This window comes from Phalangium opilio, unplaced genomic scaffold (assembly GCF_054372755.1).
Source record: "Phalangium opilio isolate 3A_F unplaced genomic scaffold, DU_Popi_V2 ptg000042l_1, whole genome shotgun sequence".
Lineage (NCBI taxonomy): Eukaryota > Metazoa > Arthropoda > Arachnida > Opiliones > Phalangiidae > Phalangium > Phalangium opilio.
The window spans coordinates 7345834-7368171 of NW_028324166.1; the positions used below are offsets into that span (position 1 = coordinate 7345834).

A 22338-nucleotide genomic window follows, 5' to 3' on the forward strand; every position below is an offset into this window, starting at 1 on the left:
TCGCCCATTTTAGGTGCAAAAGTGCTGTTTTTCGCCCCATCTATAGTAGATTTTCGCCGCAAAAAAAGCCCGTAATTTTTTTCTCTTTTTATTGGTCCAACCACAGTCCACTCTATAGGGTTAGGCTGCAAACGCTATGTAAAAGCCCGGATCAGAAATTTTCGCTCTTAATTTTCACATCTCATTTAAATTTCAAGAAATATGAACCAAATTTTTATAATAAGGGTCCAAAAATGGTGTTCCTCTCATAGACGATCATGTTAAAAGCTGACTCCTTTTATTTTTCGAGCTAAAAAGCCGAAAATTCCTGATACGCGCTTTTACATAGGAAAAACAGTTTGAAGGGGCTTTTATAGCGCGATGGAGTTGGCTGTGCTTGAGAGAAACACAAAGCGTAGCCAAGCTGAGCCAAATCGATCACGCTTGTTGTGTCCCATTATAATTTAAGACCGCCAAGCAATGGCACCAATCACTACCACTTAAGTGAGCCTAATCAGACCCTGAGCCCATAGCCCAAGGTTCGTAAAGAAAGCGCTATATACCCATAGCCTACTAGATATTATAAATACTGAGCAAAAATGTGTGATGAAACGAACTGAACCATAAGAAAATTTAAATAAAGTTTTTGCCGCTTTTTTCGCCGTTTTAAATGGTTTTCGCCGCATTTTCGCCTTTTCGCCGCTTTTCAATATTTTGGTGCTCAGAAACTAGATTTTCGCCGAAAACGGACTTTTTCGCCGCAAAGTGGAAACACTGCTTGTACATCATACACTAAAGCAGACGCTATTTTCAATCCGTTAGGTGGCGATATCGTTACCCTGCTATCCTCGCGAATTCTCTCTCATTTTTGGGGGGCTTAAAAATAAAGAGTAGCTCTATGTTCCCCCATCGCTTTTATAAAGCATTTGCCCATCCAGAAATTCGGCCTCTGTCGTAACTTCCCCTAATCCACCTCTGGTATTTGCCACTTTCATACTGTACGCTTTTAATACGTTTTTCTATCGATTCGAATCGAAAGAAATGTTGGTAATAATTGGTGTGAAGATTATTTGCCCAATGCACGAATGAGGACAACGCTATGCAAACAAGACGGCCCAAGGGCTCGTAATAGTAGCCACATCGTACGAGTGAATAGCCCCTCTCTACCCTACCCTAATGAGTGGATAACCCCTCTATACCTTACCCTAATGAGTGAATAACCCCTCTATACCTTACCCTAATGAGTGAATAACTCCTCTGTACCTTACCCTAATGAGTGACACAATGCTTAAGTGATTTACCGTGCATAAAATCAGAGTTAATAGCCCCTAGATGCCCTACTCTAAACAGTGATAAAATTATAACCGTATAAATTTACTTATGCTGTAATTCTAATATTCCGGCGAATCGAAGAACAGATTGTTTTAGTGATAATCCCCTCGATGAGTTTACAACATAAACTTATGCCGTTGCACACTTATCGCATCTTATAAATTTCTAACAAGGACTTATGCCCAGAAACTTTTGAAAGAGAAAGTTTAGTTATAGTGATTACCCGTTTTAGTGATTATCCCCTCGAATTACCTTTTAGCAATGCTAAAATGATCAAACGCATAACGCTCATTTAACACTATGTTAGCTCTATCTAAACCCACATTTGAATTAACCGCCAAAACGTTCCAGTCAAACATAATATAGATGACGATAGCTACCGAACGAGAACGAAACACACGAGGAGCGCGGTAGGAAACGGGGAAAATCGTTATCTATTTAATTAGCACATAAATAAAAAGAAAAAAATATAAAAACCCCAAACATACAAATTCATAAGTATCCGACCCCACAGATAAAAATTCAAAAGTATCCGACCCCACAGATTAAGAGGTACCCCACCCCACATCACCCCGACATTTTAGAGATAAAACTAAACGCTAAAACGTCGCGCTTACTATCAAGTACTGCTCGGTGGTAGAATGTCTTACTACTGCGTGGGCGACCCGGGTTCGATTCCCGGCTCCGATCTGAAAAATTTTTAATTAAAATTAAATCTCTATCCGAGCTCAGTTACCCCTATTGGTGGTTTAAGGTATTTTATAGTTCCTTTTAAGGTAAAATCTGACGATAACGAAGCGAAAACTCCGGCCACAACTACTACTACTACTATTACGGCTCGGGTCAAACTAAGAGCCTATCGTACACTACGATGTGGCTAAAAAGCCTTTTCTCGCGTTTGAAAAAAAAACCCAAATAATTGCAACCAATTAGAGACAAAACTTTTCGGAGTTCGTACACTTTGTTTGTTTGTAACTGTTGACTCCCTTTTAACTAGTCGCATTTTTTCATTTATTCGATTTTTTCCATACGGACAGGATTTTTCGTGTATTTACTGGTCTGCCTACTATACCTCACTGCAGACACAAATCTGTTCACATTTTCTTATTACTTCACAATCTACTGGACTATCGTCTATTCCACATAGACAAAAATCTACACCTATTGGCTTCTACTCCATTATCTACTTTGCGGTAAAAATTAAGGCGGCGATCGGGTAGGATTACGAGAAATGTCTAGCCTGAAAATGGCAAGGTTATTTTTTGTGGGAATGGAAAGAAACCCATACCCTATACTTTGGTTACGTCTCGTCGAAAGGTATAATTCACCTTTCTGAAAAAGGTTTAGACAGAATTAAGGGAAATAATGGACGAAGTAATTAAGGATTATTAGTATCTTTAATTATGACATTGAAGAAAATTGATGTCAAGAAGACGTTGCTTATTGCACAGAAAATATAATCCAATTCAGGAAACCCTACCTTTCCCAAATTACTCGAATGTTTTAATTAAAATAGACCCATTTTATATAAAGTGGTTTCTTATGATATGATTAAAGCTTCGGTATGGTATACATAAAATTTCCGTAACCTTCTAGATTTCATCCTACCGTTAGTCAGTGAGGACTAGTATAGGCCTACTTAGACTATCAGCAAAAGGGTTGGTCGAAGGTATATTGTTGTATTTGATAAATAGCGGTATTTTCAACCTCAGTCATATAGCCCGTAGATATAGCGAAGCACTGTTCAAATCGGCTCAAACTTAAGAAAATGTTTTATATTTCTGGTCGCCATTTTTGAATATTTTTTTAGTACGTTCCTATAATATATTACTCTCATCCTTCTAGGTAAAGGGGTTTGACCTGGGCGTTGGTTATCAGTCATAAACGTTTACTTATCTATTTATACAGTACATGTACAGATTATTTTAGTGATGAATCAAACGCATATCACTCGACTTTTTCACCTTCTATTCAAGACGTTATTAAATTTACAAGTCCGTAATAAAATAATGGGAGAATAAAATGAAATTTTTATAAAAGATTAGCGTCCTTGGCCAATTCGTGAAACAGTGATCGTTCGTTATTCATGAGATTTCTCGGTGCATCGAATTCAACCACGCAACCTTGGTCCAGAACCATCACTCTGCATTTGGGTTGTTCAATAATTACATCTGACCGTATAGGAAATTACAAAATAAATCCGTACCTGTCGTAGTCCAGGATAGTGTTTATCCTATGTGCGATGGTTATGACGGTGGAATGTACGAACTCCTTCCTGATAGTTTCTTGAATGAGATCATCGGTATCCATGTCAACTGAGGCTGTGGCTTCGTCCAAGATGAGAATCTTGGTGTTCCTCAACAAGGCACGAGCCAAGCAGACCAACTGACGCTGCCCAACACTCAAGTTTAGACCTCCTTCTGTCACGGGGTGGTCTAGTCCCTGCTCGAGTGATGCCACGAAAGGCTTCAGGTGTGAGTGTTCTAGGGCGACCCACAGTCGCTGGTCGTCATGTTCCGTGAAAGGGTCAAGGTTGAGCCTGAGCGTGCCTGAGAAGAGAACGGGATCTTGGGGGATGATAGTCAGTCGCGATCGCAACTCTGACAAGCCCATCTTCTGTACATCCACACCATCTATCAGGATTTCACCTCCAACAGCCTCAATCAGACGAAACAGCGCCAACGTTAGCGACGACTTGCCAGCCCCCGTACGCCCAACCACGCCCACCTTCTCTTTTGGTTTAATGGTGAAGTTGATGTCCTTCAAAACTAAATCCATTCCTTCACGGTACCTTGTGCAATAATCTTGAAAAATTATTTGCCCTTGTTCTGGCCAGTTAGATGGAATATGAAAATCTGCTCTATCCCACGCAGCCTCCGACGGTAGGTGACAGTACTCGTGGATACGTTCGACAGACACGATTAGTGTTTCGACTTTTGTTGCTTGCTTAACTATAAACTTCACCATAATAATTAGCTGTAAAGAGAATAATATTGTTTTAAAAAAAATAATATAATAGTATAATATAATAATATTGTTTTTAAAAAAAAAGATGATTGAAGATGCTTCAAACATAGATCCAGAATCGTAAATAAACAGTCACAAAGGTATGGAACATATCTTATGAACTTAAGATAGTAGTTAAGTCTCAGATTATATCTTTATGTTCTAATTATTTTTAATGAATTTTTGCTACTCTTAAATTATGATCTAATGAACATTGGAAACTGTAATAATGAGATATGCTAACTTTAAGTAATAGATTTATGATGGCACTTACACTGCTGATGTTTGTTATAACAAATCCAACCAAACCGGGCGACAATGCTCCTTTATTGAAGACTGTGAATAATGAAGCGCAAAATAACAAGAAATTTCCTAGTAGGTTGAATCGTACTGACAGCCATCTGAATTTTCAATGATTATTCGATTTTTATGATTTTACCTAACGTTATATCGTGATACTCACCTCTCACACATATTCATCATGTAATTGGCCGCGGTACTCTCGTCGATATACTTGCGGAACTGAGCTTCGAAATGTTCACCCGCGCCACATGCCCAAATGATCGTGGTTCCGTCCACTGAGCCCGACACGTGAGAAATTAAAAATGATCTTCTTGATGAAAGGATTCGTTTCAGTTGGCGTTTTGTAGCCATGAGGAAACGCTGTCAATTACATGGATTCGATTAAAATTTTCATGAAAAAAAACAGGGTCGTATCAAGACAGTGTTTTCCAAGTTGCAACACAACTTTAGTATGACATATCTTTTCATGTGCATTGTTTTTCTTCTGAATGCATTCATTTTGCTTTGCTCTATACGACCCAAATGCTTGGTGAAAATACTTTTTTATAGACACTTTTAAATGATATCAATAGACTTGACTAGTGGGATTATTTATAGGTAAATAATGATTTAAAACTACCTCGTATAATACTTGTTTTTATTTAGAAATATGTTACGTCAATTTTGACAATGAACCCCATTTACGATGTCTTAATTCAACCAGGCTTGTTTGATTTAAATCAGTTAGATTAAAGTCCCTGATTTAAATCAAGTGACTCAAAGGTTTTTAGATTGGTATTTTATTGAAGTAGTAGTTCAATAAAAATCAAATACATCAATAAAAATTAAAAAAAATCAGCCACCTTGAGTTCACCTATAAATATGGCCTGAAAATCGCTTGAAAGTTTCAAAACTCGGGGAAAGAGTGATTATGGGCGCTTCTAAATTGTACACTTATTGGAAGCTTTGCGCCCTACCTGAAAATTTCGAATTCAATCTGGGGAACATAAATTAAAAACGCGGCGTCTCCAACAACCGACCCTGGAACCTGATATGAATTTTGATACACGTTTCTTCTTTCTCAACTGTTTCCATTAAAGCTATTTGGCCCTCACAATAGAGTAATATCAAAAGAAGAACCGAAGGAGGTAGCAGCGATAGTTTTTTGAAAAATAGATCTGACATAAAGCGTCACGGACCTGACGTCACGGATACCGGTAGTACCTCGCTGCATACTTTTGAGATTAAAGCATGGTTTTCACTTGCCGTAGCTCACGACTTTTCGCCCGACGTCAAGCGACAATCGAAAAAAAACCTAGTTTCGCTGGACAGAAATTACGTTGAGTGTGGCGATATTAGCTTTCTATTTTTTCGGCCGCGTTCAACGTTAACGCTCTGCGCGAGCCAATCAGCAATAAGCTAGAGTCGTGACGTCATTTTTCGACCACGCGTGTTCGGAAGAGGCCGTCCGCGGTCCGCCATGTTTTTATTTATTTCGTTCCTAATCGAGTTAGTAACTAGGATAAATCCCCGAGAATGCCGAAGTTCAATGCTTAAAGGTTTATTGAAGAGGTTAGAAACAATACAAATGTGTATGATGTTAGAATTAAAGATTGCAAAAAAGAAAGACAATAGATTGACCGCAATTAGTGCGGTGTTCAGTTTATCTGTTAAGCCTTGGTTCCATTATTTGCGGGAACTATACGCTAAGTGAAAACGCTATAAAGCTGCGCGACAACGTAAAAAGCAAATCTGACGTTTGACGTCCAGCTGCAAAGTAGTTTTTTTCGGTCAAGTGAAAACCATGCTTAAACTATGACAAAGTATCACAACCATAAGTATCGCCATTTGTGATTTTCTGGTAGTTGTTATACGAGATCTGTATTCTGAAATCGAGGCATATTCTCTTAGGGTGTGTTCGAAAACCCTAATAATAATTGGATTTCACTCCTATTGCGCCAACCCTCTCTAACGCCCTCCTTTATTTAGGTTCCTTACTTGATCTTTGTTGCCCATTGTATTGGGCAGACAAAATTATAGTACGTAGATTTTACGTTAATAGGAAAAAGTCGCAGAAAGTTTCATATTATACAATAGGCTAATGTTAACAAGGAAATTTTAAAAGGTCCTCGAACCCCAATTTGGGACAATAAACGAAAAAATATTTATGGATTTAATAAATTGCTACTTCTACAAGTAGGCGGAGAAACCACGTGGACGGAATCATATAAAAACAAACATTAAAAGAATATGTAGTAGTGCCTTATGTAAGTACTTGCCTGTATCAACGTGTATCCAAACATAACTGCTATAATGGGCAGGATGAACGCAGGTATCACGGCGCATGTAGTCACGACAAATGCCAATGCAGACAAGATAGTCATACAACACGTTCTAACGGATATAGGTAATTGCTGATCCAGATCTTCCAAATCTTGGGAGAATCGATTGAGTATCCTTCCGGTTGGTGTTGTGTCAAAGAAGGACATGGGCGAACGTAGTACCCTGTACAACATGTCATCATGCAACACCCTTGAAGCTCGTAATGTAGCGTAACTTGAAATAATTATCACTATGAGCGTCGATAAAGTCTGGCCAAGCCCTAGTAATCCAAATCCGGTCAAACGAGTTGTCCTTAGATCAGAATTGACCTCTTCTTCTTCTTTGGTATCTTCGCTCCATAAGGACAGCCAATAAGCAGACGCCTGGGTAAACACTTGGATTCCGATTTGTCCAATAAGAGTAATGATACACCAAAAGATGCCCACTGATTTGAAATATTGTTGGTACACTGGGAATGTGGTCTGAAAATAATCAGTAAAGTTTTCCTTAAGACCCTGGTGCGAATTAGAGGTTGCAAGTCTGCCATGTCGAGAGAAATAATAAACATTATTTTTCCTGTATATGTCTAGGGCACTGTCCCGAAAAACAGGGCACTAACCAAGCACAGATCATTGGGTTGGGTTGGGGGGCAGTCTAGATTTGTTGCCTTATGCGCACATATAGTTACCAAAAGTTTAGTCCGAATTATTTTTTTTTTCATGATGCCCAACAGTCAATTGGAGCATAACCTCTTTTCTTAATTGCTTCAAACATTACCAGAGAAGCCTATTGCGACCAATCTCAACATTTTTAAGACCAGTGATGTGTTTAAAAAGTGTAATCGTTTAAGTATGTAACAATTAAAACAGTTTTATCAGGTTTCAGCCTTTAAAGGGAATGTAAAGAGGTCGGCGGACCGTTGATTTTTTTTAAAAAAAGGCACCCGAACTCCTCCCAAACCTTGAAGCTGATGTAAAAAGCGTCAAAGTGAATCTTTTTCGTGGTTGTAAAGCGGTTCCTCGTTCCGGTTAATCTCTCCTGTGATTGGTTGTGAGTCGCCCCGCTCCGGCGTTTCCCCAGTCCCCACTCTCGAGAGTCCGAAACCCCCGCTGCGTTTGCTAAAACCGTTGACCGTAGCAATAGCAAAGGCGCTGTGATTGGCCCAATTGTACCACCTGCCGGAAAAGGCTGAATAACTCAAAGATAAAAAAGCCTTAAAACTATTTTCCCGGAAAGAAGGAAGGACTTTCGTTTTGCTTACCCCGGGGGTTTTGACGTCAAAAGAGTTTTTCAAAAAAAAAAAAAAAAATCAATGGTCCGCCGACTTCTATAAGGTTTTTTAGCATTATTTGTGCCAATATAATTCAAAATAATGAATATGCTAACAAAAAGTAGTACAAAGATTGACTCCCCTACATCTAAATGACTATTAAGCCCTTTTAAGTCATTAAAATTGTACTTACAGTTCCTTTTGTTAGATTCTCTTTAATTGTTAATTTTGCATCGTTGCTGACTGATTTTTGAGACTTCCCTCCATTTTTCAGCATCTGGTTTTGTTTTATATTTTTTACACTAGAAGTTAAATTTCATTGCATAAGTAATCAGAAATATAACAAATCTTCAAAAAATATGATAGCTTTTACTCTAAAGGGCACCTGGTACTTTTAGCAACATTTATTAAACTGTCGACTTGGTAAACTAAAAGATAAGTGCGCAAAATGGTCTGACTGATTCAAAATCTTCAGCTCTATAGACGCGACCAAATCCAAATCACCTAACATAGACGTGGACAAATCTTACCCGGACCTCTTGTAGACATATATCATATATAACAATTACAATTACAATCTAAGCTTTGTCTATGAAGGAATGTCCACACTAAACCTGTAACCTTTACAATGGTGTCTAGCCCCTCTGCCTAACGCTAACCGACTGCGCCAAATTCCAACTATTACCTCAGCAAGTTTTGATGGAACACCTTGGAGGAAAACTCCAAGAACAGTGGAGACTGGAGAGAGAAGGGTTTTTTACACCTGGTGCCACAGTCCTGAATCTAACTAGGGACCCTCTTGCTGCGAGACGAAAGCGATAACCGCTATGCCACCCCACCTTCAGTAAGAGTATGCTATACTAAATCAGTAAGCACAATTCGAAGTGGTTATTATGTTCAATCAAAAACCATACTTATACATTAGTCTTTATCTAAACTTAAATAAGAAAGCTGTCGCTTCTTGGCATATTTTCTAAGCTGTCTAACAAGTGGTGCCTAAAAATGACATTATCAGAGATAATTAACTACTACTCTAATGTTAACTTAAATTCACTACTCGGATTTGCTTAAATTTTCAACTTTAGATGTGAAAATGGCTTATTTTTAATTTAATTTTTAGGTCACACCTTAATCTTGCACACCCATCTGTAACGGGTTGGTACTACCCAATCCTACTAGGCTTACCGGTACAATTAACAATAAACAGAAGAACGAAAATAATTCTGAGTAATTCGAATAAAACTCGAAAAAATTATTTTAACGTATAAAATTTAGTTCAAGCACTATTTCTCTCCTTAATCTTCAAGAGTTATACACTTTAGTAGGTAGGTACACAATACGAAATGACGAAAACCGGACTACTTTTATGAAAAGGGTCAAATTGCTTGGAAAATGCCTTTACCTTTTAACTGTTTCTGCAGTAATTATCGTTTGACCTCGATTTTCGTTGGTCATGTGTTGTTTGAAGTAGTCACTTGCCACACCTTTTCGGCTTATTATTTGGTCGTAAGTTCCTCTTTCGATAATTTCTCCGTTATTCATGAAAAATATCTCGTCTACGTCTCGCATAAACGTCAGATTATGAGTCACCAAAATCCTAGTCTGTGTTGAAACTCTTAAATCCATGACCGGTATTTTAAGCAAAATATCATGAATCTATACAACAGTGAATGTACATCTGTATTCCATACACCTTCTATCATGTCGATTTGACTTGGGTGTTACCCAACAAGCCAATGACGCGTTTTGCGTATTTCAAAGAACCCGTCGTAAGTCTGGCGTTAAGCACTTATTGATTGCTATGCCTTCCAGCAGAAGTCCATTAAATTAGCCAAGGAAGTAAACAATTACAATAGCTGGTATAGCGTACGTCTCTGCTGGGGTTAGAACTCCTAACTCCATGGATAGGGGTTAAATTTTTCCCCCTTTCCTAACGCTGTTAGAAATCTGGAACTACTCTCTAGGAAGTCTTTCTGGACGTGAGCGGGGCGTGACTTTTTCAGCCAATGAACGCTGGATCTCTAAAGGGTAGATTGTTTGCTTTATAACAAAATAAAAAAGGAACGGCCAAGGTCGTTAAATAGTTTTTTTTTTTCAATAATTTTATGAAGAGTCATAAAAAACTGAATGACCTTGACTGTTCCAAAATTCACACCCCCAATCCCTTCTCCTGATTCTATGCTAAAGAGGGCTCGGTTTCACAGTGGAAGGGGGCGTTTTCCGGCCCCATAGAGATACAGTGTTCATTTTCAGCCAATAGTTTTTTCTCTCAATAGGGCAAATTTTGGCGTACGAGTCGCACCTAAACCGGAGATCTGAGAAAAATTATCGTGAGGTGGCGAATGTGTCGCCCTTCTCCAGTATTGCTACACAAGAGAGGGGAGTCACAAACCCCGCTTTTGGTTACTTCCTAGGCTAATTTAATGGACTTTTGCTTCCAGTGATAGCAAAGAGCACCTGGCGGTATTTTTAGTAAAAAAGTTTTTTAACGCATGATCTTTCGAGATAAGGCAATTTCCATATGAAAAATTTCAAAATATTAAGCATAAGTATCCATTATTAGGTCTTTGGTGGAACGTCTTTTGCCACCTTCCTTTCTGTTAACCCCTAAAGGTATGTCCTCAATAGGCGAAGTTAAGTACGCGACACCCAGAAGTTAAAAGGGTGATTGTCGATGTGTATTCAATGTTGTATAAATAATACTATAATGATGGCAATACTTTATTTTTAAGTAATCCCGCGGGTCCTATTACTTCGTTGAAGATATGCTTTGCCACGTGTGCATCAACTGCCCCCAAAGGGTCATCCAAAAGATATATATCGTCACTGCGGTAAATGGTTCTAGCAACGTTGACTCTTTGCTTTTGACCACCACTCAAATTTATTCCCTTTTTTCGGAAATTAAATTAAAATTGAATAATTCTTAATTATTCAATTAACGTTTGCTAGTTCATACCCTTGCTCCAATCTCTGTCTCGTCGTGGGCGGGGAGGTTTTCCAAATCATGTTCGAGGGCACACGCTTTTATAACCTGGTTGTAACGTTCCTGGTGCATTTCGTCCATGAAGAGTATATTGTTCCTTAGAGAAGTGTTTTGTATCCAGGGCTGCTGAGTAACGTATCCAACGCTCCCCATAACCTTCACTGACCCTTCCATCTTCTCCATCTCGCATACCAAAGCTGACAACAACGAAGACTTGCCACAACCAACCGGACCCATCACGGCCACCAGTGATCCGCGAGGCACGTTGAAATTGTCCACTTTTAGTGAAGGTGGTTTATCGGGATCCCAACAAAATGTAGCTTTCGAAATTTCAATTGCTGAAAACATTTAATCAGTTTTATGATATTTTAAAAGTCACATGGAAATATTTCTATTTTAAATTTTTAATAAATGTGCCAAAGTCAAAAAGAGATTTTGACTTTCACATTACCGTATTTGCTGTTTTCCGAACCTGAGTAAGTGTACTCGTTAGTGTCGTTACTATCTAAAACTTTTCTAATCCTTGAAATTGAAACGTTCATCTGTAATTAGTTGCAAATTTCTTGTCTAAGAGAGAGAATTTTGTTGATAAGCTAGTCTATGTGGGGCAGGTATCTGACCTGTACTACTGTGCTGACAATCTCCCGACGCTTAAATTAATGTCCCGAGTCAAAATACTCCGGCAAGTGCTGCCTCAAGCGAAAATATTCCCGATTGGGAGATACCTCACTGTCTCAATTGAAAATTTTCACGATTGGGCAATATCTGTCTGTCTCAAGTGAAAATTTTCACGATTGGGCAATATCCGTCTGCCTCAAGTGAAAATTTTCACGATCGGGCAATATCTGTGTCTCAAGTGAATTGGGAGATACTTCACTGTGTCGAGTGAACATATTCCCAATACCTGACTGTGTGAAGTCAGAATATTCCCAATGCCGGTATATTCCCAATACCTGGCTGTATGAAGTCAGAATAGTCCCAATACCTGACCAAGAAGTTATATCAGTATCTCAGAGAGAAGGTATAAGATGCTTTTGTATTCGCGCGCCATAGTCCCAGTCCCCCTTTCAAAATACAAGGAGGCGCCGGGCTATTTCGCCTGTCCTCAGTCGGAAAATATGACTGTAATTTTCGTCACTCGCGTCGTCGCACTGACGTGAGTATTCAAGAACCAATGAGATGCTGGTTGTAATTTAGAGACGGGGATTGACTCCGGACCTACGTTTGGACGGGAGATAAAGCTGGAAATCTGGTGAATTTATACCTTCTCTCTGAGATACTAGATATAACTTCTTGACCTGACTGTATGAAGTCAGAATATTCTCAATACCTGACTGTAGAAAGTCTAAATATTTCCGATACGTCACTATCCCAGGATAATATAACTCCGATACCTAGGATTCATACTCTTTACTCCAGGAGGCGAGGGTACTTGGTACTACACTTCGTCCGTCAAGTAGCCTGGCCTCCAGGTTAAATAGTATCAATCCTTTTAGTCTGACAACTATCTCTTGTCCTCCTGAGACTGATTTCTCTGAAGATATTACTGTCATATAACGTAACCAGTCTCTAGACTAGACTATTTGTTCCAAGACTAAATAGTTCTGAGATGATACTGTTCGTAGACCAACTAATCCCAAGACCTTACTGTTTCAAAATTTATTAATTCCATTACAAAATTGACAAGACTTAACTGTTTCTACCTAATATACACTTACAAAAATGGGCATCGCAAACCAAATCGTGACTGTGATGGCCAACAGAAATGCTTGCCTCCGCAAAACTTGGATTTCTTTTCTCCTAAGCTCCATTGTGATGTCTTGGAAAGACCTTTCCCAGGCGTACAACTTTAGAACTCGAATTCCGTTCAATATCTCACTCATCATTTTAATTCTTTTGTCCTTTATTTTCATCAGCGTAGTCTGTAAAATATCAATGTCTTATATCGTAATTGTGTGACTATTGTAAGTTACAAATATGTGAAGGGCTTCTATAAAAGCTTTCTTTCTGCACCGGACGGAAAAGTTATTTTTAAGATATGTCGAAAGCGAAAGCTGTTGTTTAAGGCTGAACAAGAATACTTTGCGCTACCTTTTGAACGTGAAATTTCATGAGTTTTCATGCATTTTCTATAGTAATGTGTGAAAAATACATCGAAACTCACATTTCGGGTATTGTGCAATAATATAAATTCTCAAGGCGGAAAAAATGTCTATTCATTTTCAGTGTGGTAAATACCGTAGATAGGATCATATACAGGGTGTTTCTGATAAGCGCGTCATAAATTAAAGGTCAAACTGAGTGAAAAGTGTCAAAGAACATGGGGTCTACAACGTTTAGTTTCGGAGGTACGGGCTCGCAAACATTGGCCCCCAAAACGTGAAAAATGTCACAAATGTGGAGTAAGACATATCAGCTTGCTCATCTTGTTAGACAATTCCAATATCCTCCCATCTAAGAATTCCAATGAGCCATTTTCTAGCAGAAGTGTATTATTAAAGGTTGAAGTGTGCAAGGACTGGTCAATAAAAGGTAGTTCAAAGTGACAAACAAAGAAGAGTTTCCAGTTAATGTATCTTTTATTCGTACATGTACCAAGTTCAGTGTTATTTTTCAAAATGCCCACCATTAGCATTAAAACAAACATGTGCCTGTCTTACTAACGATTCTTGGACATGTTGAAAGATGCCTGGCGTGTTTCGAATTGTTTCACATCCTTCAAGTATTCGTTGTCGCATGTCTTCCACATCACGGACTTCACTCTTGTACACCAAGCCCTTGAGATGACCCCATGTTCTTTGACACTTTTCACTCAGTTTGACCCAAAGAACACACCCTTTTGCTTATGGTATGCTTATCAGAAACACCCTGAATATTACGATAGTTATCGCAGTTGCGTACTCTTTACTAACGTGGGTATTTAAATCGCTCGGGAAAAATATTGAAAAACCATTATTCTATGGCCGTGCGCAAACTATTTCAATATTTACTAGGGCTTTGGTCACTTGACTATTTAATTTTGTTAAAGCAAGATTACATATTGCACGAATTTAAAAATGTATGCTTATCGAATTTATAAATTACCTGTAACAATTTCAATTTTTGGGAAATATAGTAGTTCAGTGGAGTAATCAAGGCTACGATGCCAATTCCGGCCAAAGCTGAACATCCAATTTCTTTGTACAACAAGATGGCCCCGGCCAGATTACACTTTTCGCGCCCTCTAGTGACTAGAATTAGTATTACTATATTCATTGACCCCGACAAATTTAAAATTTTCAGGTTTTTTTCCATTGTTTATAAAATAGCATTCCGATTATGAATAAAACCAATCTAGTAAGAATTTGGTTTACAGTTTAATTAAATAAGTAATTAACTGTAGTGTTCAAGTCTTGGTGGATTAATTAGGCGAGATATACTAATCAATATCCAAGATTTATTCTACCATATGATTATGGTCATTCGTTACATTGGGTGGCAAGGATGCCGCTTGAGTTCGGATAAAGAAGTGAGGAATGTTCTCTCCTATATCTCATCATGAACGCTGGATCTCTAAAGGGACTGGTAAACGGAATAGATTTTTCTCTATAGCACGTTTGCTTTGTAAAAAAATAAATAAAAAAAACGGGTACGGCTAAGGTCGTTTAAATTTCTTTTCAATAGGTTTATTCAGAATCACAAAAGACCGAATGGCCTTAAGTGTTCCCAAATTCACAACCCCCATACCTTCCCCCGACGCTATGCTAGAGAGGACTCGGTTTGTACAGTGGAAGGCGGGCGTTTTCCGGTCCCTTTAGAGATCCAGCGTTCATGATCTCATGCTTAGAAAATGGGGGTTACAATCAATCGATATCTGAGGATGGGGCGCCATCTAGGTTGTGTTTGGAATAAGCGGGAATTACGAATATAGCAATACTCTCCCGTGAGATTAAAACCCAGTGACTGTATGAGTCTTAAGATAATGTGAGGGTTTAACAATAAAATTCGAAGATCATTGGCAACTTGTAATATTGCGCTATGCATTTGTAACAGTTTGGTTGAGCTTAATGAGGTAGATTGTAATTCAGATTTAACTTCGTTTAAGTCACTATTTTATACTGTCCTTTATGAGGTTATTGTTATTGTGGTGAAAAGTTTGTTTAAAGTCATTATTTATACTGTCCTTTATGAGGTTATTGTTATTATGGTGAAAAGTTTGTTTAAAGTCATTATTTATACTGTCCTTTATGAGGTTATTGTTATTATGGTGAAAAGTTTGTTTAAACTCATTATTTATACTGTCCTTCATGAGGTTATTGTTATTATGGTGAAAACTTGGTTTAGCTGCTGTCTCATAGGTTGAGCCTTTCAGGCGCTCGTCTGTTTCGGAGTGGGCGGCGGCGAATTGGTGTCGCGGATGTGGTGGTGGTCCTTGGGACCAGTGACCCTCGCATTAATTATTATTTTACCGGTCCCACTATAAATTAAATTTCTAAAATGGTGAGAATAAAAAGCACGTAAAGACACAAAAGTAAAGAAGCTGAAAATTCTAATTGAATTTGAATTTTTTACTGTAGGAAAAAGTAGCATATAACCATCCATAACAGGGACTTGGCAATACTACGTCATGCAACGTCAGGCTACCTTCCACTAGTGCTAAAAAACATACCAGGAGGAGGGACTTATATAGCTTTCATTCTGTTAAAAAACATACCATAATGGCGCTGGGGGCGGAGTTAAGCCCGAATTGCCAAGTCCCTAGTTAACTTTTATTTCTTATCACAATTTTTCAACTAGTTGCCACTAAATATCATTATATCAATCAACATGTCTAATGATATTTGAGGTTCTTAATCCTTTTGTTAATTGTTAATTGTCGTTGATTCAGGCGTGTAATTAATGATTATTATTAAGACTTGCGGTTATAGAAAAAGATAAAAAGAGTTACGTTTATTAATCGTTCTTTACATGTTCACGCGAAAAACCCGAATGCCTCTCTCTCGCCGTTTACTGGCTAACCTCATGTTTCGTTATTGATCGGCGATAGCATAGCTATCGCCATCTATGTTTCGAATGTTTTAGCGCCTCATTCAAATATGCGTTTAGATAGATAGATAGATAGATAGAGCTAACACTTTTCTGAACTATCCTTATTCCTTATTGCATTTTACATAAATTCGGTGGCAATATCTTCTCTCGCTATCAGTAAGCCAGATCAAATACTGTTTAATATACTCCCTTATGTTCCTATAATTTTTATATTGTTAGCGTGATTAACGTAGGCTACGTTGTTAGTCAACTTAATCTCATTCATTATACTACACTGTTTCTTAGCCCTATATTCAATAATTACTCTGTTTTTACATCTCTCTTTGTATCCGATGTTCGTACACAAGCCACTCTGCTGGCTTCACGAACAGTGTTCCATAAATAAATAAATAAGTAATGTGACCATACACTACTGCCAGAAGTAAATATTTACTTCTGCTACTGCCTAATACTACTGACAACTAGTACTGGCTATGGTCTAGAATGTCGACTACAAGAGACTCATTCTAGAGTATAGACGCTAGACAAGATCAATAGTCAATAGAATACAAAACTTTTGTAGGGAAGTTGTAGCCAAGGAGTACTAACTACCTAGGAGTAGAATAGGTTGAAAATGTGTTGAGCTAGAAAAATTCTAATAAGGAACCCCGAATTTATAAACTGGTCCCACCGTCTATTTTTTCCAAAAACCATAATTAATAAAGTGCTCCCTGATACCACTGACCCCAACTTTTGGAATAAATAAACTGGTCCGAGCAACTAATCGGAGCCTACGTTAATGATTAACGTAGGCTCCGAATTAATAAACTGGTTTGGGACTTGTAAACCTGTCTTATTTCCTACCCTGTAGTGACGAGCTCATGTAAACAATAAAGATGGCCGCGAGCTACACGGACGCTCAGGAGGTTTAAGCCTCGGTCTTTAGTGTATCGGGGAGACGGGGAGTCGGGTATCATCGGGGACTCGGGGGTCCGAGTAACAGGAGTTTCTGAAGCGTTTGCAAATCTTATTTAAATTTATATTTTTATTATTATGTAACCGATTTATATTACTGAACGAATTGTACCTTATACTGTAGCAGACCACCCTAAAAGTTAGGCCAAGGTTTTTCAACTGTTGCTGATATTTAACTAGTTATGCCACCGCATGGATATTTTAAAATCCTTTCCTAACATTAGAATTAAACCTTCAATACCTTGATTTAACTTTTCATTTATAATCCTTATTTAATTTAAGGATGATGTCAGTTTGTAAGTCTCGTTAATTTAATTCCCCCTTTCCCACAGAGAGGGTCTGAAAATTTAAATCACTTGGCAGAGACTGGATATCTTCAACATTCAGTGACAGACTCTGAATCTCAATGGGCATTTAAAAAACTGTATAAATTTAAATTGAAATTCCAAATTATAATCAAATACTTTTTGTTTGATACGTTGATATTAACGTAATCAATCCTTGAATACTCTATTGGTACTATCAACACCATCGTTAAATTTATTACTTAAATAATATAATTTTTTTAAATATAATAATCAAATTAGCGACTTATAATTAGTTAACTTTAAACAAGTATGTTTTATTGATTAAAATTACATTTCTAAAAATTGTTAGGTTGATAGCACTTTCATGTTTCATGTAGAAATTTCATATTTCCGTGGATGGAGAGATGAACATGTTGATTCCGTTTGTCGTTGATTGAAATTAGATTCATTTTGATCATAAATTTCATTTTATATTTTGAGTTGTTGATTTTATGAGATTGTTGATTTTATTTTTATAATTATCACTTACGTAACTGTTATTAGTAGATGAACCCAGCGAGAGTGGAAACTGCCAAAATGATTAGTTGATTCCGTTTGTCGTTGATTGAAATTAGTTTCAATTTGATCATAAATTTCATTTTATATCTTTGAGTTGTTGATTTTATTTTTAAAATTATCACTTATTACGTAACTGTTATTAGTAGATGAACCCAGCGAGAGCGGAAACTGCCAAAATGATTAGTTAATTTTGCAAAGAATCTGCAATTTAATTCTGCAAAAATCTACCTATTATTTTATGTAGTTCCGTTAAGTGATCATTTAATTTTAAACTTGCCAAACAAATATTGAGCAATGGTACCTCCGTCCCAAACTAGTTATAGTTTTGAAACGCTGACTCGAGTTTCATTTTGTTAATACATTTAATTTTATTAGTAAATCAAGTTACCTCCCTAACTTTTAAGCAGACGAGTCTTCAAAAACGATATCATTGACTCATTGGTGAAATTAGAAAACTCTCTCTGCTTAGCGCGCCTTCTGTCGGGGAGAACTTTAATTTCTTTTTTGATTAATATGATAATATTAATTGTAATGTTTAAGTTCCCAAGTTGAAATCTAATCTTGCCTAGGATTAAAAAGATATAAAATAATTATAAATTGCAAGCAACTGTCTCTCCTCCTCTACCTCGATACAATATATATTCGACAGCATCCAGTGGCGGGCGTCGGGGAGGTGGGGGAGGGGGGTCCATATCTAAAGCCAGACAGCTCTCTCTCTCGTCTCCCGCTAAACCCACGCGGGCGTCGGGGAGGTGGGGGGGGGGTCCATTTCCTTCTAACTCTCTCTTTCTTCTCTTCACTATAATTTATCTCGCTTCATATTACAAGCAAGCGTGGCTTCGTGTCAGCGCGCGCGGACGGGCGACTTCACTGTCGTCTCGTATGGATCAGGACTTCGCGGGTTCGAGGCCCGGCGCCGACAGAAAAATAATTTCAATTGAAATTAAATACGTTACGCCACCTATGAGGTGTAACGTGAACTACGGGTGAATCTCGAGTCGAAAATTCGCGGGAAATTTGAAATTCAAAAAGTTTATTTATGACGAATCTTATTATGCGGTTACACCAAATCCAGCCAGCCGTCCAGCCAACAGAGGTCGGAACAATACTTTTCAGCTCTAAAGAGCGCGAAAAGTAAAAAATATAAGCATAAAACAATCTGAATGGGAGCGGACCAAAACATGCCCAGTTGAAAAGCCAGTCTATTGAATCTGCTTGTGTCTATGTACATGGTGTTGAGGATTTCGCCCATTGTTAGTTTACGGCGATCAAAAGACGACAAGCGTAGTGTCTGGTAGTGTACATTTTAAGTTTTAACTGAATTCTGCACTTAAACTGATTTAAATAAAATTAAAGATGGCTAACCTTTTTGTAAAGAACGTACATAGTGGACGATTTCAATCTTAGCCCAAATTTGTTGGTGTAAACGGTGCTTGCTTCTTGGAGGAAAGATTGCAGTATACTAATTAGACCCATAAGGAAAGCGTAGAAAATACCCTTCCATAGTGGTTCGTCACTCGAACAGTAGAAAATTATCCATCTAACGTAACAGGTAGCTTTTCATACTTAGTATAAATTCTTCAGTGTGGTAAATTTATGCCAGCTATAGGTCTATTTTCAAGGGCCTAGCTATTTTTATGAGAGGCATTATAATTTATGTTACAATGAAATACTAATAATAAATAGTTTTAAACTCTATGATGATATAGCATCTGAAAAACCATTCGAAACTGATAAAAATTAAGTATAATACGAAAGCTAACTAAATAGTGGTCCCCGTTCCATCAACTAATATTCAACCTTAATGGTTAACGTTGGTGATTAAATTGGAATCAACCATGAATCAACTCAAGTCGAATTTTTATAAACTTTGTTCAAGTTTCAACCATGGCCGTCTCATATGATGCAGTGTGTTTCTAGAGCATTATCTATGCATTATTCAAGTCATTTTATCTTTATCAGCGTTACAGACTTATCCTCTGAAGTTGTAAGTTAAATCATATTATATCTCCCCCTTCGTACATAAAAGCTTGGAATATTATTATTATTGCAACGCGGTTTTTTATATAAATACTCGGTTAATCACTAATTTCCAAACGGTACGCGACAATATGGTCTCGCCGATTTGGTCTTGGGACAAATTGGTCTAGGGACAAATTGATCTCGGGACAAATTGGTCTCGGGACAATTGGGTCTTGGGGCAAATGGGTCTCGGGACACTTTGGTCTCGAGACAAATTGGTCTCTGGACACGAAAGTCTCGTTTTAAAAAGAAATATCACCCCTTCAGCATTTTTTATAACACCCAAATTTAACCGAACCAAAACAAACCTTACCAAACCTAACCTAGCCAAACCAAACCTTACATAACCTAACCAAACCTTACCTAACCTAACCTAACCAAACCTTACCTAACCTAACCTAACCAAACCTTACCTAACCTTACCAAACCTTACCTAACCTTACCGAACCTTACCTAACCGAACCGAACGTAACCAAACCTAACCGAACCGAACGTAACCAAACCTAACCGAACCTAAACTAACTAAACCTAACCGAACCTAAACTAACTAAACCTAACCTAACCCAACCCAACCCTGTTTGAAGGTAAAAGGATTATTTATATCAGTATTAAAAGCCCGCCTCTTACCACGAACAATTTATTAGCAATAATAGAAATATTTTTGGAATAGGTGTCAGCTAATTAATAGGAGAATAGTTTGGAAAAGTGTGGCAGCTAACAATTAGGAGAATATTTTGGAAAAGGTGGCAGATAATTAGTAGGAGAATGTTTTGGAAAAGGTGGCAGCTAATTAATAGGAGAATATTTTGGAAAGGTGGCAGCTAATTAATAGCAGAATATTTTGGAAAAGGTGGCAGCTAATTAATAGGAGAATATTTTGGACAAAGTGACAGCTAACTATTAGGAGAATATTTTGGAAAAGGTGGCAGCTAATTAGTAGGAGAACGTTTTGGAAAAGGTGGCAGCTAATTAATAGGAGAAAATTTTGGAAAGGTGGCAGCTAATTAATAGCAGAATATTTTGGAAAAGGTGGCAGCTAATTAATAGGAGAATATTTTGGACAAAGTGACAGCTAACTATTAGGAGAATATTTTGGAAAAGGTGGCAGCTAATTAGTAGGAGAACGTTTTGGAAAAGGTGGCAGCTAATTAATAGGAGAAAATTTTGGAAAGGTGGCAGCTAATTAATAGCAGAATATTTTGGAAAGGTGGCAGCTAATTAATAGCAGAATATTTTGGAAAAGGTGGCAGCTAATTAATAGGAGAATATTTAGGAAAAGGTGGCAACTAATTAATGGGAGAATATTTTGGAAAAGGTGGCAACAAATTATTGGAACCATAGTTTTGGAAATGGTGGCAACGAATTATTGGGACAATTGCTTTTGAAAAGGAGGCAACTAATTAGGTAACCAAATAATCACGAGACCTAATGGTACCGAGACCGTAAAATCACGAGACCAAATAGTACCGAGACCAAAAAGTCCCGAGACCAAAAAATCACGGGACCAAAAAGTCACTAGACCAAATGGTCTTAAGACCAAATCAGTGAGACCAATTAGTCCCAAGACCAAATCAGCGACACCAAAATGGCGAGACCAATTCAGCGAGACCATATTTTCCTTTTCCGATTTCCGAATGGATGGATAATTCCCAGCTCTGGGTTTCAGATAATACGTAGTGGTGGATGGATTCACCATTGGATGAAGTAAGTCTCGTAAAATAGCTGCTAGTTTTTCTATGAATCGTCGTTGCTCACAAAAACGATGAGAGCCTATTAACAATTTATCCTTTGCCTATAACTGGCTTAATATGCATTTACCCGAGTATTTGAGGATTTGCGAACATAATTAAATCGGAAATAATTTGCAAACTGGCACCAGCTACTAAACAAGGCGCTACTGTTCTAAGTAATGCCATATAAATAGACTCGCTTTTATTCTTGTCTCGTGGTTTCTTTGAATCTTTAAGAAGACCTTCCATTTCGACTTCCTTCGTACACCTATTTTTTGATTGCGTGACATTATCAATTTGATCAGTGAATTTTGTCTTCATTTTTCTTACCCTTTGCTAGAGTTACGTCTAAAATGTTTTTCGAATTTCCGGGAAACCGTTAGCGCTTTGTCCGCGTCGTTCAGCTCATAAACGTCCGATGGTTCCATAGGTTTCTTATATCCTTTCCAAAGGGCACTGAATTCCAAAGTAAGAGAGATTTAAGAAATGACATCAATATGAACTTTCAATTTTTACTCCAAATCAGGACATTACAGTTTTCCCAATGACCACGTGCATGATTGG

At 37.8% G+C, this 22338-nt stretch overlaps 2 protein-coding genes and 1 long non-coding RNA gene across 3 annotated transcripts; 1 reads left to right on the forward strand and 2 right to left on the reverse strand.

Moving 5' to 3' along the window:
* Positions 1–3150: 3150 nt before the first annotated feature.
* Positions 3151–13060, reverse strand: LOC149678799 (ATP-binding cassette sub-family C member 1-like). Its single transcript, XM_089835935.1, has 11 exons — positions 12893–13060; positions 11626–11716; positions 11148–11512; positions 10912–11079; positions 9594–9793; positions 8385–8493; positions 6879–7403; positions 4781–4980; positions 4592–4718; positions 3518–4287; positions 3151–3454 (listed from the first exon to the last, which is right to left on the reverse strand). The coding sequence occupies exons 1-11, from the start codon at positions 13058–13060 to the stop codon at positions 3343–3345; spliced, it is 2835 nt and encodes a 944-aa protein (XP_089692061.1). The 3' UTR covers positions 3151–3342.
* A 4086-nt stretch (positions 13061–17146) lies between these two features.
* On the forward strand, positions 17147–17951 carry LOC149678800 (uncharacterized). Its single transcript, XR_016366156.1, has 2 exons — positions 17147–17295; positions 17489–17951. It is a non-coding gene; the product is annotated as an uncharacterized LOC149678800 (long non-coding RNA).
* A 1421-nt stretch (positions 17952–19372) lies between these two features.
* On the reverse strand, positions 19373–22311 carry LOC149678801 (putative ATP-binding cassette sub-family C member 13). The gene is made up of 3 exons (XM_089835936.1): positions 22105–22311; positions 21863–22042; positions 19373–19562 (listed from the first exon to the last, which is right to left on the reverse strand). Exons 1-3 carry the CDS (start codon positions 22200–22202, stop codon positions 19373–19375), a joined length of 468 nt encoding a protein of 155 aa, XP_089692062.1. The 5' UTR covers positions 22203–22311.
* Positions 22312–22338: the final 27 nt, after the last annotated feature.

Coding starts and splice junctions, on each gene's coding strand:
- LOC149678799 (XM_089835935.1), bottom strand. CDS start 13,060: ATGATGAGTGAGATATTGAACGGAATTCGAGTTCTAAAGTTGTACGCC. Junction 11,080..11,147: donor AGACAGAGATTGGAGCAAGG/GTATGAACTAGC, acceptor TTCCGAAAAAAG/GGAATAAATTTGAGTGGTGG. Junction 8,494..9,593: donor ACTGCAGAAACAGTTAAAAG/GTAAAGGCATTT, acceptor TTTAACTTCTAG/TGTAAAAAATATAAAACAAA.
- LOC149678801 (XM_089835936.1), bottom strand. CDS start 22,202: ATGGAACCATCGGACGTTTATGAGCTGAACGACGCGGACAAAGCGCTA. Junction 22,043..22,104: donor AGACGTAACTCTAGCAAAGG/GTAAGAAAAATG, acceptor ATCAAAAAATAG/GTGTACGAAGGAAGTCGAAA. Junction 19,563..21,862: donor GCAAATCCTCAAATACTCGG/GTAAATGCATAT, acceptor CTGTTACGTTAG/ATGGATAATTTTCTACTGTT.